Here is a 16723-nt window from a genome sequence, read left to right on the forward strand (position 1 = left end):
GGTGTTTTCTGCACATGACATGCATCTATGAATGAAAAATAACAGTAAGTCGAGGACAATATCAGACGTATACATGCATGAAACACTCAATATTTTTGGCTGCTAGCTAGGTTTATGCCAAAATATGCAATTCGTTTATTAATGCATATTGTGTCTTGTGGAATGAAATATTCTAGGTTAAAGAGAAAAGCAAGATGTACACTGAGATCACTATTGAAAGGATAAGGCTCTTTGTTGGTGCGTTTTGTGCTGATAACAAAGGTTGCATGCCTGCTTACATCTCTCGGGTCAAATATTTGACTGGCACCTGCAATAAGCTTCTAAGCAATATAAAGCTCATGAAGGTACATTTTCTTTGCAAATCTTTACAAATATTTTTTTTTAAAACAAACTTAATTAATTTTCCTTTAAGCTTTTCTTATGTATGAAGTATACTAGTGGATTGTCATGTTAGATCATCCATGAGAAGATAATGATAAACACCTTAATTAGTGTATGCTTACCCAATGAATAACGAAAATCACTGTAGAACTTTTGAATTAGAAAGTAAATGCATAGTTTAAGTCTACTTTTTTACTTTAAGTCTAATTTCTAATCAAGATATTTATTATTTAATGATGATTTATAATTTACAATGCATCGTACAACCATCCTAATTAAAATATATAATGGAAAATTATCATTTGGAAAAACAGTATCTAGGAAGTATATATAGAAGATGCAAATTCCCATTATTTTAGGGTGAGTGTGATTTTTATAATTTGGAAAATATTTTTACACTCTAATTTCGAAACTCAATTACTTTTAGGCAGAAAATTGAAAGTTTTATGAAAAAGAAAACCTATATTATTGTAAGGGTATATATTTTTAGACCCCCCAAAAAAATAGCATATGTTAATTTCTCTATTTATTCAAAAATTATTAACTTTTTGGAGAAAAGTTAAAAAATTAATAATATTCCCTCTTAAATATCTTTTGAGAAATTACGTACATAGATATATAACTTTTACTTTTCTACAATTGAATAAATTTTAAGGTGGTTAGATATCACTATTATCGTTCATAATTTTTTTAAAGAAAACAGAGATCATAGCTCCGTCTTGAATATACACTTGTAACTCAGCCAATTCATTATATATATTGGTTCATCAGATCTTAATGTTTATTGGCAATGTTTTCACGATTAATGCAAAATTGCACGCAAACAATGTTTTGACACATTCTGAACTTGTTTTGTGAACAGGAAAGCACACAATGGGAGAGACCTCCATTCAAGTTCTTGCCACCCTACAATAAAATATCATGGGCAAAACTACAAGCAATTGAAACATCCATAAAAGGCATGCATTTTGCCCTAGCCGCCTCCTCTCAATCTCCCCACAAAACCCTAGACAACCAGCATCTCAAAGAACAAATATCCTCCCTCAAAGACCAAACCATCACCAGACTCAGAATACAACCAAACAAAAACATTGAAACCAAAAGCTCTCACTGTTCTCCCCTTCATGTCACCCTCCATGACCACCTCCCCTCCCTCTTCTTCCTCTTCTCCATGAACATCCTCCTCGACGTCAAAACCCTAATTCCTCCGAAAACACCCAAAGACACCAAGATTAGTACTATTTGGACCATGAACATAACCACCGAAAAGGTCGTCATCGCCTTAAAATGCTCCCTTTGTATATCTCTTTCTGTCCTCTTTGGTATCCTCTTCAGCAACGCCAACGGATATTGGTCGGGTCTAATGGTGGCGACCGCTTTCACTCCGAACCGGGAGTCTACATTCAAGTTGGCCACTGCTAGAGCTCATGGCACTGCCCTAGGGTCAGTTTTTGGTCTCTTAGGCGCGTTCATCTCTCAAACCCTAATGGAGGTTAGATTACTAGTCCTCATCCCTTGGATCTTCTTCTCCAGCTTCTTGCACCGAAGCCGAATGTATGACCAAGCGGGGGCCACCGCCGCCGCCGTCTCTGCCATCATACTTTTAGGGAGGAGAAACTACGGCTCACCTATGATATTCTCTATACAAAGGCTCACTGAGGCTTACATTGGCTTGTGTTGCTCTATACTCGTTGAGATCGTTTTGCAACCGGTGAGGTCTTCGACTATGGCGAGGGGCGAGCTTGGAGAGAGCTTGAGATCGCTCGACGAGTGTGTCGAGTCAATTATAAACGTTGACGGGTTGAAGGAGCAAGAGAAGAAGCTTGTGAAGAGAGTGAGCGAGTTGAAGAAGCGCATCGAAGAGGGTGAGCTGGAGCCCAACTTGTGGTTCTCGCCATTTCCTGTTGCTTGTTACAAAAAGCTATGCGAGTCCCTTTCCAAGATCGGGGACCTCTTGTTCTTCTTTGATCATGGAATGGAGACGTTGAGACGAGAGGGTTGTGAGATTAAGGGGAGCGTCGAAGGAGACCTGAACAGGTTCAAGGAGTTGGTTGGCGGTTTGGTGAAGAGCCTAGAGGAGGTCATTCTAGTAAAATCACTTGATAAGCTAGAAAAGGAGCTGATGAAGAGCAAAGATGGTCGTGATGACGTTGAGGCTGCAGGAAGAAAAGGATCAGGAGTAAGCCCGTGGGCCAACTGGAGCACTCTAAGCGTGGACGAGGAGGAGATTGAGAAGGTCGTTTGTTGTTTTATTCAGCATTCAAGAGAAGCGGTGGAGGGGGTCGGCGTCAAGGAGGTGGATGATGAAGGGAGGAGCCGGTTGGTGCTTTGCTTCGGTGCGATTGGCTTTTGCATGGGAGAGTTGATGAGGGAGATGAGGGAGGTGGAGGAGGGGGGGGGTGGAGGAGGGGGTGCTTGAGCTCGTGCAGTGGGAGAATCCTTCAAGTCGTGTTAATTTGTATGAAATTACTTGTAAGATAAAAGATGTGTGTGTACCTAATTAATTAGCAAGTTAAATTTTTTGTTCTTCTTCTTTTAATTAAAAGTGAATAAAGTGGCGGACATAAACATATATTATATATATATTTTTTTTTTGTTGTGGCCGGGATCGATGCAGCTGTACGTGATGAGGCAGTGAATACAAACAATGGATACTTGTTGCATATATAAGTAAAATCATACCGCAAGGACGGGGGGAGCCGATATTTGTAGTCAAGCGTTGGTTGTCCAGTTACAGGTTTGTAGGGGACCAACATTTGTTCAATAGCCTGCAAGACTAGGACAAATTGAGAAGAAAACAGTGAAAATGCAAACAAATCAATTAAATGATCAATGACGGGTCAAGGTTTTTTTCACAACCGTTACAAAAAATGAGTAGATCATCTATATATGTGATCGGTCGATCGCAGTGGGATTCGAACCCACGACCTTTAGATCCGGAGTCTAACACGATATCCACTTCGCTATGCGATCATTATATATATCTATATCTATATATATATTGTTAAAGTCTCTTCCGCAGCATCAGAAGCCCGCGGATGGTGAGAAATTGAAAACATAAATTCCTCTGCAACCTCACATGTAAACAAAGCATTCTAAACCAAACATGAACAACTGCATTTTTAAAACTGCCACGTACCACATCACCACATCATTTGTAAAAAAAAACAATCAAGTAATACAAAATACTAAACCAGTATCTTTCATTACAAATGAACAAATGCATAAACATGAAGGAAAAAAATGAAAAAACCAAATATTAAAAAAATATTGTGGCTGCTGGGATTCGAGCCCAGGTCTTCACGGCCACAACGTGAAATTCTTACCACTAAACTACAGCCACATTGTGTTTTACTGTTTCCTGGTTCTTATTAATCCTTATTAGTAAATAAAAAAAATCTTTTATTAATCCTAATCCTAACGTAATGACGACGTACATGCTTCCTTTGGACAAACACGAAATTATTTAAACGGCGACGCAATTCCAGATCAAACTCTCTAGGGTTTTTGTCAAAAAGAAAGGGATAAGGATCGACCTCAAACGGGTTATCGGATCCTCTTCCTTCTTCTTCTTCTTCTTCCATTCCAAAACCCTAAGGGAAGGGGGGCCATGTCCGCTGGAATCTGCGGTAAGCGGGTCGGGTTCGAGGACGTCTTCGGATCCCCGTCTTCGCAGGGTCCGTCGGCGAAGCGATCACGCTGCTCCCCTTTCGGATCTCCGACGCGATTCTACGACCTAGGGTTTGGATCTGAGGATAAGCTTTCGGTTTTGCTTCGGATGTTTCCCTCGGTGGATCGCAAGGTATATTGATGAATTTGATGTGTTTTTACTGGAGAAATGAAATTGATTCGTGCTGTTACATGAACATTTGCGAGAAAAACTCTTGCTTTGTGATCGGGGTTAATTGTGAAAAAAGATTTGATCTTTGAAAAAAAGAAGAAGAAGATCGAGATGTTAATTAGCTTTCAATTAATGGTTACTTTTGAAAACATCGGATATGGTTGAGGATCTTCATCTTTTCTTATTCCCGACAAACTTAATGCTACCTAATATTGTGTAAAATTCAAATAATTGACTTTGAGGAAGTTTAGCATACCATGATGGCATTTTATCCTACACATTCTTCACTTTTGTTTAATCACTGAATATTTATCTCTCACAACAAACCCAATCAAATTTATTGTCTACCATTTATTCTCCATTTCTTTAATTTTACAGTTAGATAAGGATAATGCTTAAGCATCTGCAATGCACATATCAACAAAATTGTTTTCTCAAGTTTTGTGCTCTATGAGGTAATGTTTAATCTTATGCTTCTCGTGCTTTGGTTTTTTATCCCCTATATGGTTGAATTGGCGATACTCTAGATGCTCTTGAACCACATATGACTAATGGCTGTAGGAGTAAGATGGCATGGGAACAAAATTGCTTGAAGGCATACTAGAGTATTCACATAGCTGAGCATAGTTACATAGTAGCAATATGTGGCGGACCGTGGTACAAAATCGGGTATGCAATTCGCCACTTCAAAAATTTGGATTCGAGGGGGGTAGCTTGCTTTGGTACACAACTTTGGTAAGTGGTAGGTTGTAAATCTTTTTCGGGTGCGCTTATTATATTCCATCGTGTATAGCAGAAAACTAGAATCTAGAACGCTAATTATACGTTTCAATATTTTTTCTTACAAAATACTTAAACGTTTCTTTCTTATAGAGATCTTTTTTTATTCTATTTTTCTTTTCACATAGCGCGTATTGGGATCATGGCTTCATTTCACATTTTATTAACATAGGTATTTAGTTTTGAATCATATATTCTATTGTATGCCTCTCCTCACTCGATTGTGCACATTGCATTTTGTCTTGTACATGTGCACTTTAAAGGGACTTTGCACCTTGCATCCTTGTAAACGGTACACCAATTTTGGGGAACCAATTAGCTTATTGTAGGAAATTGGTTCAAAAATGCATTGAGAATCGGTTCATAGGAACTTTATGACGGTTTTGAGGAGGGGTTTCCAAAGAATCTCACAATTATGTAGCTGAGTATAAGTGGTTCTCATCTTTGAAGCTGCCTTCTTTCTACCAGAATATACTCATTTGTTCTTTATTTCTGCTCCTTTTGGTACCCAGTTGTTAATAGTGATGACACGTCCTTTTTTTGCATGATTCAGAGGCCAAGTTGTATACTTAGGGTCAGTGTTTTAAATATTGGCCGACATGTCGGACATGTCGGCCGATATAGCGGATTGAGGGGTCCAACGACACAAATCGGGGAAAAACAAGTCGCATATCTTTTTTTACCGACATATCGGCCATATCGGCGAAAAATTGGCCATATCGGCCGATTTTCTTGTTTGGAAAATCGGCCATATCGGCCGATTTTCCTGTTTTTTCTTTTTTTCTTCTTCACACGTGAATGTTTGGTTTGTGGACTATTTTGATTAATAATAGGCTAATGATTACTTGATGTTTGATCACTTGATTAATAATAGGCTAACTGATTAATAATAGGCTAATGATTATTGATTAATAAGGAGAGATTTATTTTATTTTAAATGTGCATATGAATGTTGAAATGTGCAGAGTCATGAAGTTATGAATTTAGGAATGCTTAGATAGTTAGATTACATTTAGGGCATGATATTATACATATGTGGATCACCCGATATGGCAATCCGATATTTAGTCCATGTCCCCCGATATATCCCCGATTTCCGCTATCCGACATGGATTTCAGCCGTCCGACATGAACCCGACATCCGATATTTAAAACCTTGCTTAGGGTTTGTGTGGTTCGCGTGGAAAATCCCAGAAGGGGTTTCCATCACCGCCACCACAGAAATCAAAATGCCCAAACTGCCTCATTTCTTGTGTTAGTTTCATTTCGGAAGTTACTTTGCAACCTCGTGTAGAAAACACGTGCTACATCTTCAAAACTGGAATTTTAATTTCCGAGCTTATAGTTTGGAATTGGGTGCAAAACGCAATAATTGTGACAATTGCCTCTTAACCTAAAGTTTTACCTTGGTTTATTTTTAAACACAGTAGTTTTAACTGTACCTAAAAACCCAAACAACTTTATGTATTTGTCTTTAAACCCAAATAGCATAATTTAGGGTTAACTTAGCATGCGTACAGTTAGGGAGCACAAAGTCCAAAATATCCCCAACCCACTCGAAACTCCTCCCTCACGCGATCTTTCTTTCTCTATCTCCACTCTGTAAGAAACCAATCCTCCAAACAAAACCTAAAACCGATCCCACCTCCCAAAAAATCGAAAACTCTCTCCTCAATTATCTCCAAAGTCAACACCAATTTCGAGACCTGAAATATCCATTGTTCCTCAAAATTGTTTGTAGTGTGTTGGTCGAAGGCTAGGATGGAGCTTGTGAAGGTTGAAGGTGTGTCTTGATTGAGTTAAGATTCTTCTAGACTAAAATAATGTATATTGCTTAAATCTGATACAAACAAGGCTTACTAAGGATACAAACATGGCTTACTATTGGCAAATCGTACTCCAAAAGTCAAATAACAAACAATAATAAATTAATAATGATAAGAGCCAATCCAAATATCTATAACAAGATACATAAAAGGGTTCCCTTCAAACAAAGGAGGCTTCAACGTCTATTCCAAATTGTTGGTTTCTGGATGGATTGATTATTCAATATATAGAGAGGCAGGGAGAGGGGGGGGGGAGGTGGTTCCTATAGTATTTGCCGCTTCCAAGATTGAAAACAAATAGAAATCCTCATGCAAGTTGGTTGGAAAATTCTTTGTAGAGAAAGGATCACCAAAGCATCATTAGTATGCTTGTTCTTTTATAGAGGGACGTGGAAATGAAGAGGTGGTTGATTGAAACATTATTTATCAACTAATGCAACTTTTAAGTGCATGGTGATCATCTAAAACTTGATGCAAAACTGTTCAAAGGGACAAAGATTTATGGAGAAAATGTTTCAAATTGGTTTATGTGATCTTTCACGTCATATGTAAATCTCTTCAATAATAAATGACATTAATTATGGTTTATATAGATGACGAGTTAGCATGTTTTTCACTCAATTCTTGTCTCTCAACTTGTTTACAACCTATACAATGTGTATTGGTATTATTGTCTAATCGATTTCCTAATACTTGATACATATGGCAATGATGGTTGACTGGGCCAAACATATATAATGTCTATTATGGTCGATTCTATAATGCTATAGTTTATGAAGTTGTTGCTTCACCAAGTATGTTAACAGGTATCCTGAAAAATAGATGCAATCAATGTTTTAAAAAGCTCTTGCCCAGCCGCTTGGGTTCCGCCAAGGCCTAGGCAATATCTAAGCCGCCCGCCTTGGTCTTGGGAGCATCTAAGCCTAGGCGGTGCTTTTTGCGGACTGCATCGCTTAGGGCTTGGTCGTGAATTTCTCCATTGCCGCCTCCGTTGTGCTCCAACCACTTTCAAACTCCTTCGGCCTCCTCCAACTATGAACACCTCCTCCAATTCTTTTGACCTTCAGCAAACCCACTTAAACAAAAATAGAAATCCTCACGAAGGAGAGATGCATGGTAGGTAAACATATTAGATGATTAGCGTATAGACTATTCATGTTATTTTATTTTTGCTGATAATTTGAGCATTAGGGTTCTGAAATTGGGATATTGTGTCATTGACATTAACTTATTGTGCTGGTATTTCTTAGTAGTTACCATTTAGTCTATTTATGTAGAATTGATTATGAATCTATGATATTGTTTATTTTTTGTGATTTTCTATGAATTTAATGCATTTATTATCCGTTTCTGGCGCTTAGGCTACCTAGCGCTTTGTTTAACATTGGCTGCAATGCACATTGGTGCAAAATTTGGTAGCCTCACTAAAATTATGAAACCAAAATTGCTTGCAAGTGACAAATATGAAGCAAACCCCGATAATGTGCTACTGTGATATTTTGATAGCATTGAAGTCATGTAAAAATAGAGAAAACAAAGGGAAGTATTTTTGGGGTTGTGCATCATACCCAAAAAGAAAATGCTAATTCTTTGCATGGGCAAATGGAGAATGTGATTTTAATGAGAGCAGTTCAAAGGTTGATGAAATCTTTTATGGAGAAAAAAAGCCAAGAATATAAAGCACTTGAAGAAACAATTGAAGCATGCAGAAAGTCATTGCAATATGAAAATTATGTACTCGTAAGTTGTAAATGATATGAATTCTCAATGAATCAATGTATTTCAAAGTTTCTCATGAAAATTGATATAGTGTATATAAAGATCATAAAATCAACAACTTGAGTTCAAAACAAAATTGTGAGATCAAAATGCAATTTGGGATAACTTGGGACCAAACACAAAATAACTTGAATATTACATGTAAAACACTATAATATCTTGAAACCTGGCATAACATGACTTGCAACCATCAATAAGTTGAGAAACAGAGACACAAACACGTGTGTGTAGTCAGTGACGGAGCCAAGGTGGTCCAAAAAATAATTTAATATGACAACAAGATTTTGAAATGGGATATAGATTTATACCTATTTGTACATTGGAGGTATTGTTCTTCATGTACTTTTGTATGTAAAGAAGAGGCTTGAACCTTGATTTCTTTCCTATGTCAAGAAGGGAGTTAACTCAAATCCATTCTCTGATTCAACTGTGAATCCAAATTGTCCTCAGATGAAAAAAATTAAAGTTATGAATCTAATCCTTAGTGGAAAAAGATAGGCTAAATATCACTTAAACATCTTATATTTTCACTCACTTGCACTTATATACCCTTGTATTTCGTGACATTTATATAGCCTAAATTGTTTAAGATTGGCACCTTTGTACTCTTTATTATGCAAACGTGAAAATTGTCATATAGGTTGCAAACGTGAAAATTAGAATGAGTGTTGCATGTAAATTTTTAGGGGAAATTCTCGCATTTGCATAACTAACCTCACTTTACACTTATGTGCCCTGAACTTTATTTTTGTGACATTTATATATCCTAAATTGTTTAAAATTGGCATGTTAGTACTCTTTATTATGCAAACATGAAATTGCGATACAGGGCGCAAACGTGAAAATTAGAATGAGTGTTGCATGAGAATTTTTGGGGAAAATTCTTTGCATTTGCATAACTGAGGATATTTGCAAGTTTTAAAAACTTTAGAATAATTGAGTGCAAGTTTTAAAAACTTTAGAGTATTTAAGTGTTGCGAAGAATAAGTGAGGATACATAAGGGCAAGTTTTAAAAACTTTGGGGTATATAAGCAAAAACAAGCGAGGTTATATAAGTGCAAAGTACAAGAAACTGTAGGGTATTTAAACTTGTGCCTTTCTTGTAGTCTTAAAATTCCTCAAATGATGAAAGTAAAACGCCACGTAAGATTCTGATGGCAATAAGGTTCAGAAAAAGTCAAACTTATCATAGTTAGCAATCCAATACATCGTTATATTAGATGTGCGTTGCTAATCTCAAATCGTGACCAATATCATAGCTTACTCAAAAGTGTAGAAAACTAGAAATTGATTTATCATCAACAATTTCAAAACCCCCATAATTTGTAGAAGTGCAACTTTATAAGCAACTATAGCATCATAGAATCAACCACCATAGCCATATTATATATGCTTGACTGAGTCAAGCATAATTACCTCTTGTCTCATTTATCAGATATTAGTTAAGACTGTCATACCAGTACAGGTTGTAACTATCAAGTTGAGAAACAAGAACTGAATATAAAGCATGCTAAGTCGTCATCTGTATCAATAATCTGTCATTTATTATTGAAAAGATTTAATATATAATGTGAATGATCGCATAAACCAATTTGATACATTTCCTTTATAAACCTTTATCCCCTTATACAATTTTGCATGAAGTGTTAAAGGGTCACCAAACACTTAAAAGTTACATTTGTTTCAACCAACTACCTCTTCATTTCCATTTCCCTTTATAAAAGAAGAAGCATGCTAACGATGCTTGGAGCAAATCTGAAGAACCATTTGAAGTGGAGATGAGCTGGAGAGGAATAAACTAAGGTGAAGAATCATTTGTATGACCACCCAATGTTATTACCTTACCTTTCAATAATTATCTTGAAGTAATTGATATGAATTATATGAATTTGATCAAAAAAATTTTGAAGCATCAAATGCTAACCTTTGAGAACTATGAAGACTGGTCTATTTCAGATCAAGAGGAGGAAAAAAATGGAAGATGTGATGGAGGAAGTATTGCATTCACTTGGGGTTAGACAGCTAAAAGTCGGGGGTTGACCAAGATGTGTGAAAATGTTTGTTTTGCAAAGGGAAAGAACTAAAGAACTAGGAGAAGGCACATCTCCAACAGCATGGCTATAGAGTAGGTTAAGAAGGGTTTTCCAAGTGGAAATTGAAGGATGTTGCAAGCTAGCATGCCTCGACAAATTTCTCAATGAAGAATTAAAGTGAGAATGAGAACCCCAGTAGGATATTGTTTTATATAAAGTTTTATTTTACACATTAGCCTCTATCTATTATGTTCTGTAATTTTATCTTGTTTTATAATAGAACAATTTGGTTAATAATGTATCTATGTTTGGTGCAACATTATTAATGAGAAATCAAGTTAAAACAACTCAATCTTCGTAGCACTTTGTAGAGAAAAGTAAAAGGAAAAAAACACACAAATGTTACTCTATGAGGCTGATGGGCTCAAGTTTGATCATCAACGTCAAAGTATGCCTCACCAATAAAATTTTCAACAAACATTTGTAGGCTGTATATTTTATTATTTTAGTTGTCATGCCTATACAGTGCTAAACGAGTATTTGGTTGCATATCTCGTGTAGTGACCCTCATCATAGCACTGTTGAAAATTTAAATTAATAAAGACAATACTATGAAAGCAGACACCCCTAGCCATTAATTAGTTATCACATAACCCCATTAACTGAAATTAGCACATGGAATTACATAGAAATCTAAAATAATACCAAGAAATAGCATCAAAGACTCAAAATCTTTAAACATGTTATCATGCTTAAATTACACTGAGCAAACTAAAAAGAATTTTTTGTCAAAAATTCACAAAGGTTATTGCTTGTAAAAAAATTAACTTTTGATAAAGTTTTAACAATGTTTTTAGCAGGGAAGGGACGAGTATCCGACATATCCACCTATTTACAGTTAGATCTTGCTGAATTTGCACAATCTCAGAACTAAATCAGTAAATAGATCAACTAAAGAAGCAGACCAAGATTCCACATGATTAACCTATGTATGTAGCAGCAAATCAACAAAAGTCATCGAGCTTTAGGGCTTTTTACTCTGAGCAATGGCCTCACGCGATTAAAAGAGACAAGTTCCAAATGGTGGAGAGGGAACAGTGATTGTAATGCCCAATTTTGCCCCAACCTAAAGGTTTTTTTACTGTGAGTAATGGAGGCGGGAGACGGGAAGGGCAAAATAGCTGTAGTTCTAACCCTAATCCCTTTTCCCATATTTCTTCACACGAGAAAACCAAGAGTCAGTGAGTGACTTCTTAATCACATTTATTTTGTTTTGCACCCGATTCGGAGCTCTTAGCTCAGAAGTAAAACTTCTAGTTTTGATGATGTAGCACGCATTTTCTATTTCCATGACTTCCAAAATGAAACAAACACAAGAAATGGAATCATTTTTGGCATTTTGTTTTCCGTGGTGGGGGTGTCAGGTGGTGGAAACCCCTTTCTGGGCTTTTCCATGCGAATGGAACAACCCCTTATCAAATACTCGTTTTGGCATCTCATAAAATTTTATGATATATTATTATCTACACATGTCAAACTCTAGCTTGAGTAATACTTTCTTTAACATTCAAATGCATGATTAATGATGCTCATACTTCAATTTAATTTGTGGATGCATTTGAGTATATGCATGGTATTACTTTCTCTACATAAAGATATGCCTGAATTATGACGTTCCTTGGGAGAGTGCACAGAAGTGTATGAATGATGTTGCTTTATCTACATAAAATCACATATTTTTACTGACAATGAATGGGAATAACAAGCCATTACTTGTCATTACATTGTGTAAGGCTGTGCCTTTTTCATATAATTCAAAATGCTTTTTCTGTTGTATATCTAGAGATCTTGTTCTTTTCATGTTACATGAAAGACTGAAACTTAATACTATACTGGATTCAATTATCATTTCAGGTTGTGGAATTGGTTCTGGAAACCCATGATAACAAAATTGATGATGCCATTAAGAATCTAAATGCCCTTTGCCTTGGCAGCAATCTTAAGGCAGATGAAGCAAGAAGCTTGAATGCGACAGCTCTTTCAAATGAAAGTGCCGTTGAAGGTAGAACACGGTTCCATCTTGCCTCCATGAATCTTGGTTTTGAGTGGCCTGGGGATGAAGTTAGTCTGATCCATGGATGCTATGCATGAAGCTTTATTTTTTTCATAACTTTTCCGCGTCCATAAATTTCAGGTGAAATTTTAGGGAACTCTAGGACGTTTCAAAATGGATCCTCGTGGGTGGATCTTTTTGTACAGGAGATGCATAGTGTGTCAAATTGGGATGATGTGAGAGGCAAGGCTACTATGCTCTTGGAAGCTTTTGAAAAAAATGTCATGTGTCAAATTGGGATGATGTGAGAGGCAAGGCTACTATGCTCTTGGAAGCTTTTGAAAAAAATGTCATTGACAACTCCATGACGTCAAAGGAGGTGCAAGGCTACTATGCTCTTGGAAGCTTTTGAAAAAAATGTCATTGACAACTCCATGACGTCAAAGGAGGTTAATAGTCTTATAGTTTCATTAAGTTGAGGAGTACCTTTTTCTATTTTATTAACAGGAGTTATTTCTCAAAACTTCGTCTCCTTAATACAGCAGGAGATTGGTTTGCTTAAAGAGCATCTTCAGTGTGTATCGAAGGACAACAACATTCTGAAAAAAGGCATTCAAATTCAGCGTGAGCGCAATCTAGAGCAAGAGGAGAAGCTAAAAGAAGTGCCACAGTTGAAGCATTTCATTAGCCAATGTCAAGAGCAAATTCGAAAATTAGAGGTACTCCAAATCAATTACGATTCCACCTCATTGTTCGAAGATTACTTTTCCACAAAAGCCCATTACAGAGAGTTGTTGTGAATACATTAAACCGTAGTTCACGCACATCGAGTTTTTAGTAGGGGACCCTGAGTGTTTTTACTTGATCATCCTCCGTTGTTTTTTGGTGGCACGATGCTACTGTTTGTAATTGATAAGGATTTTGTTACTATGTTGATAGGTGTTTCCCCATTGTCTATGTGCAGATGGATAATTACACATTAAGGGTCTATCTTCAGAGAGCACAGGAATCCAATTCTATGCCAGGTCATCACCACCGAGACATATTTTAGAGTTCTTCGATTTTGTATCATTTGGGTATGAACCTCATCAAGCATTTGCCTAGGACAGCAGCTGAAGACTTGAGCACTGGGAAAACATCCGGATATTTGTCCATTTTAGTATTTATTATTAGCTAATCCCACGAAGCAAAGGTAAAGAATTTGTATTTGTTTGGTTGCTTTGTATCACTAAAATCAGTTTTTACTGTTCCAATGTCAAGGGATCTGATAATATTATTATCTAATATTTATATGTTGTATCTATTTTGTACTCATCATCTGCGTATGTGATTCATGTATCACTTCTTTCTGGATATTCTTGTTCTGCATATTTGGGTGATCGCTCGTGTTACAAAGATTCATGTAATCACGCTAATAGCATTATATATTGTGTATTTATTTGAATTCTTCTATCTTCTTGTATTTGATGTATGTTTTTCATGTATCACCTCTTCCTGGGTATTCTAGTGATCATTGTTGTTATCAAGATGTGTATATAATCAGCACTATCTATCAGCATTCCCATTGCTATGTTATCGAAAGAACTTTTCTGTATGAATTTGATAACTGTGGTGATTGATAAGTAGGAATAAGCATTTGTACATTAGTTGCCTTTTTTTTTTTTTTTTGGTTTCAATCCATTTTAATTTGCCTTATACTATATGTTCTATTTATTAATTCCACTGATGCCCTGGTTCCTACATACTTTTACTCAGCAGCAGTTCACATATCCCATGAAAATTATGTGTTTCATCTTTTTTTTTTTATCAGGAACCTTGTGTAGAATAATGGTAACTGGATTTACAAGGGGAGCAGCCAACTTGTGATCCCTTTATGCTTGAAAATTCTTCATAACTGGAGATTTATTCATAGATGACATACTGATATTTGACTTATTTTGCAAAAAGAAATTTAAAATGGAGAAGGCACTTTTTTTATGTTGATGTATCCACAATTACAATAATATGAAGCTCAATCCGTGCGGATATCAGGTAAGTCTTGCACAAAACAAAGGAGCAGGTTCTTCTTTAATTGTTGGCTACCAGAAATCAAGGAATAATTTCTGGGCTAATAATTTATGTGACTTTTGGAGTGTAGTGCTACTTTTGTCAATAACTGATTGATGATTGCACTAAGCCCAATGGGACAGAAAGGAGAGTAATAAAACTAGAAAAATTCCTCAAGGACCCAAAATATGGGACCAATAGGGGGGACAAGTGAGGTGTCCCCCTTCTATTGGATAATGAGTTGGTCATCATTAATGATGACCAACTTATTATCCAATAGGAGGGGGACACCTCACATGTCCCACTTATTGGTTTAATATTTTGGGTCCCTGTAGCAAAGCTCATAAAACTAATTTGTATTTGTTAAGAGTAGACAATAGAAAGAGAACGGAGCAATTCACTTAAAATCCAACCACTCTCCTCCTAGTCTGTCCGCCCGCTTTAGCAGGCTCAAGAAAGCGAGAAAATTTGCTTCTTTTTAACCCCTCCCAATCATTCCCCTCACTTACTAGAAAACGTAAATAAACACAATTTTAGGATCGTTAGAGCATTGTAACTTTCCCAACACCTCCCCTCCGTTCTTAAAAAAAGATATCCTAACCAACCCAAGAGTTGAAATTTTAGGATTGTGGTAAGTATTAGGTTTTTTAGAGTAAAGCATAACTGTTCACGAGGTAACAAAATTAGTAGCAATCCCTATGCTAGTTTTTAATAGTACAGAGGATTCAAATCCGTGAAATGCTAACTCGAGGGGTTGTAATAAAAGAAGTGGGTTAACAAGGTAGCGAAAAGAGCTTGAGCTCAGAGTACTAAAAAAGAAAAAGAAAAAGCAAGGAGCATAAAAAGGATGTCAATTGTCATAGGTTATAGACTTATAGTCCATAATTTTTGAAAATTTTGGTTCATTTTGAAATAATGTAAACAAATTACGTCTACGTTAAAATTTGTGATTTTCATGAGCTATTACACATGATTTCTATCAATTTTGGTTCAGCTCGAACGATTTTTTTTATGTGTACATTAAAATATGTGATTTTCATAGGCTATAACCTACGTTTTTTAGACAACTTTTGTGTTGTTTTAAATGAATGTATATAAATTATATGCACATCAAATTTCAAGATTTTCCTTAGCTATAATTCATGATTCTTGTCAATTTATTGTATGTAAATCAAAATCTATGATTTTCATGAGCAAATAAGCCACGAATTTTGTCAATTTAGGTTTACTTTGAACGAAAGTAAATTTGTTATGTGTACATAGAAAATTGCGATGTTCATGAGATTTTACTCATGATTTTCAATAATCTTAGTTCATTTCGAATGAATGTAAGTAAATTATGTGTACATTCAGATTCACAATTTTTATGAACCACAACCCAAATTCTGTCAATTTACATCTATAACAAAATTTATAATTTTTATGGGCTATATAACTCATGACAATTTGGGTTCACCTTTGAAGATTGTAAATAAATCATTTGTACATCAAAACTCGTGATTTTAATAAGCTACAACTCATGAATTTGTAAATTTTGGCTTGTTTTGAACAAAAATGAATTTATTACGTGTACATCAAACTTTACAATTTTCATGAGCTATAATCAATATTTTTTGTAAATTTTGTTATGTTTTGAAAGAATGTAAATAAATTATATGCACATCAAAATTTATAATTTTTATGGGCTATAACACATGATTGATGTCAATTTTGGTCCGTCTTGAACGAAAATAAATTTATTATGTGCACATCAAAATATGTTATTTTCATGGACTATAGTCCGTGATTATTTAAAATTTAGTTAGTTTTTAACAGGCGTAAATTTATTATGTGTATTCCAAAGTTTGTGATTTTATGGGCTATAACGTATGATTTTTAATAATTTTGATTTATTTTAAATGAATATAAATGAATCATGTGCACATCAACAATTACTATTTTCATGAGTTGTAACTCATAAATTTTCTCAATTTTGGGGAAGCA

The 16723-nt window shown here is 35.7% G+C and overlaps 2 protein-coding genes and 2 non-coding genes across 7 annotated transcripts in view; 2 read left to right on the plus strand and 2 right to left on the minus strand.

The window, feature by feature from the left end:
- The window catches only part of LOC109829612, a 5304-nt gene extending 2504 nt beyond the window's left edge, over nucleotides 1-2800 (plus strand). Inside the window, exons 2-4 of the mRNA XM_020396672.1 lie at nucleotides 177-344; nucleotides 1244-1824; nucleotides 1915-2800. Coding sequence (XP_020252261.1) covers nucleotides 195-344; nucleotides 1244-1824; nucleotides 1915-2800 — 1617 coding nt within the window. The 5' untranslated portion in view covers nucleotides 177-194. The remainder of the gene's footprint in view (nucleotides 1-176; nucleotides 345-1243; nucleotides 1825-1914) is intronic.
- Nucleotides 3282-3354, minus strand: TRNAR-CCG. Its single transcript has one exon. It is a non-coding gene; the product is annotated as a tRNA-Arg (tRNA).
- On the minus strand, nucleotides 3653-3724 carry TRNAH-GUG. The gene has a single exon. It is a non-coding gene; the product is annotated as a tRNA-His (tRNA).
- LOC109829891 lies at nucleotides 3858-14049 on the plus strand. 4 transcript variants are annotated; one of them, XM_020396971.1, is made up of 8 exons: nucleotides 4044-4183; nucleotides 4601-4677; nucleotides 4784-4957; nucleotides 12556-12703; nucleotides 12836-12937; nucleotides 13006-13073; nucleotides 13237-13413; nucleotides 13659-14049. In XM_020396971.1, the coding sequence occupies exons 3-8, from the start codon at nucleotides 4865-4867 to the stop codon at nucleotides 13743-13745; spliced, it is 675 nt and encodes a 224-aa protein (XP_020252560.1). In that variant the 5' UTR covers nucleotides 4044-4183; nucleotides 4601-4677; nucleotides 4784-4864; the 3' UTR covers nucleotides 13746-14049. The 4 variants fall into 4 exon arrangements, with proteins under 4 accessions (XP_020252558.1, XP_020252559.1, XP_020252560.1 ...); XM_020396973.1 differs by lacking the exon at nucleotides 4601-4677 and having other exon boundaries at nucleotides 4046-4183; XM_020396969.1 differs by lacking the exons at nucleotides 4601-4677; nucleotides 4784-4957 and having other exon boundaries at nucleotides 3858-4183.

The sequence above is a fragment of the Asparagus officinalis genome, chromosome 2, assembly GCF_001876935.1.
Source record: "Asparagus officinalis chromosome 2, Aspof.V1, whole genome shotgun sequence".
Taxonomy (NCBI): Eukaryota; Viridiplantae; Streptophyta; class Magnoliopsida; order Asparagales; family Asparagaceae; genus Asparagus; species Asparagus officinalis.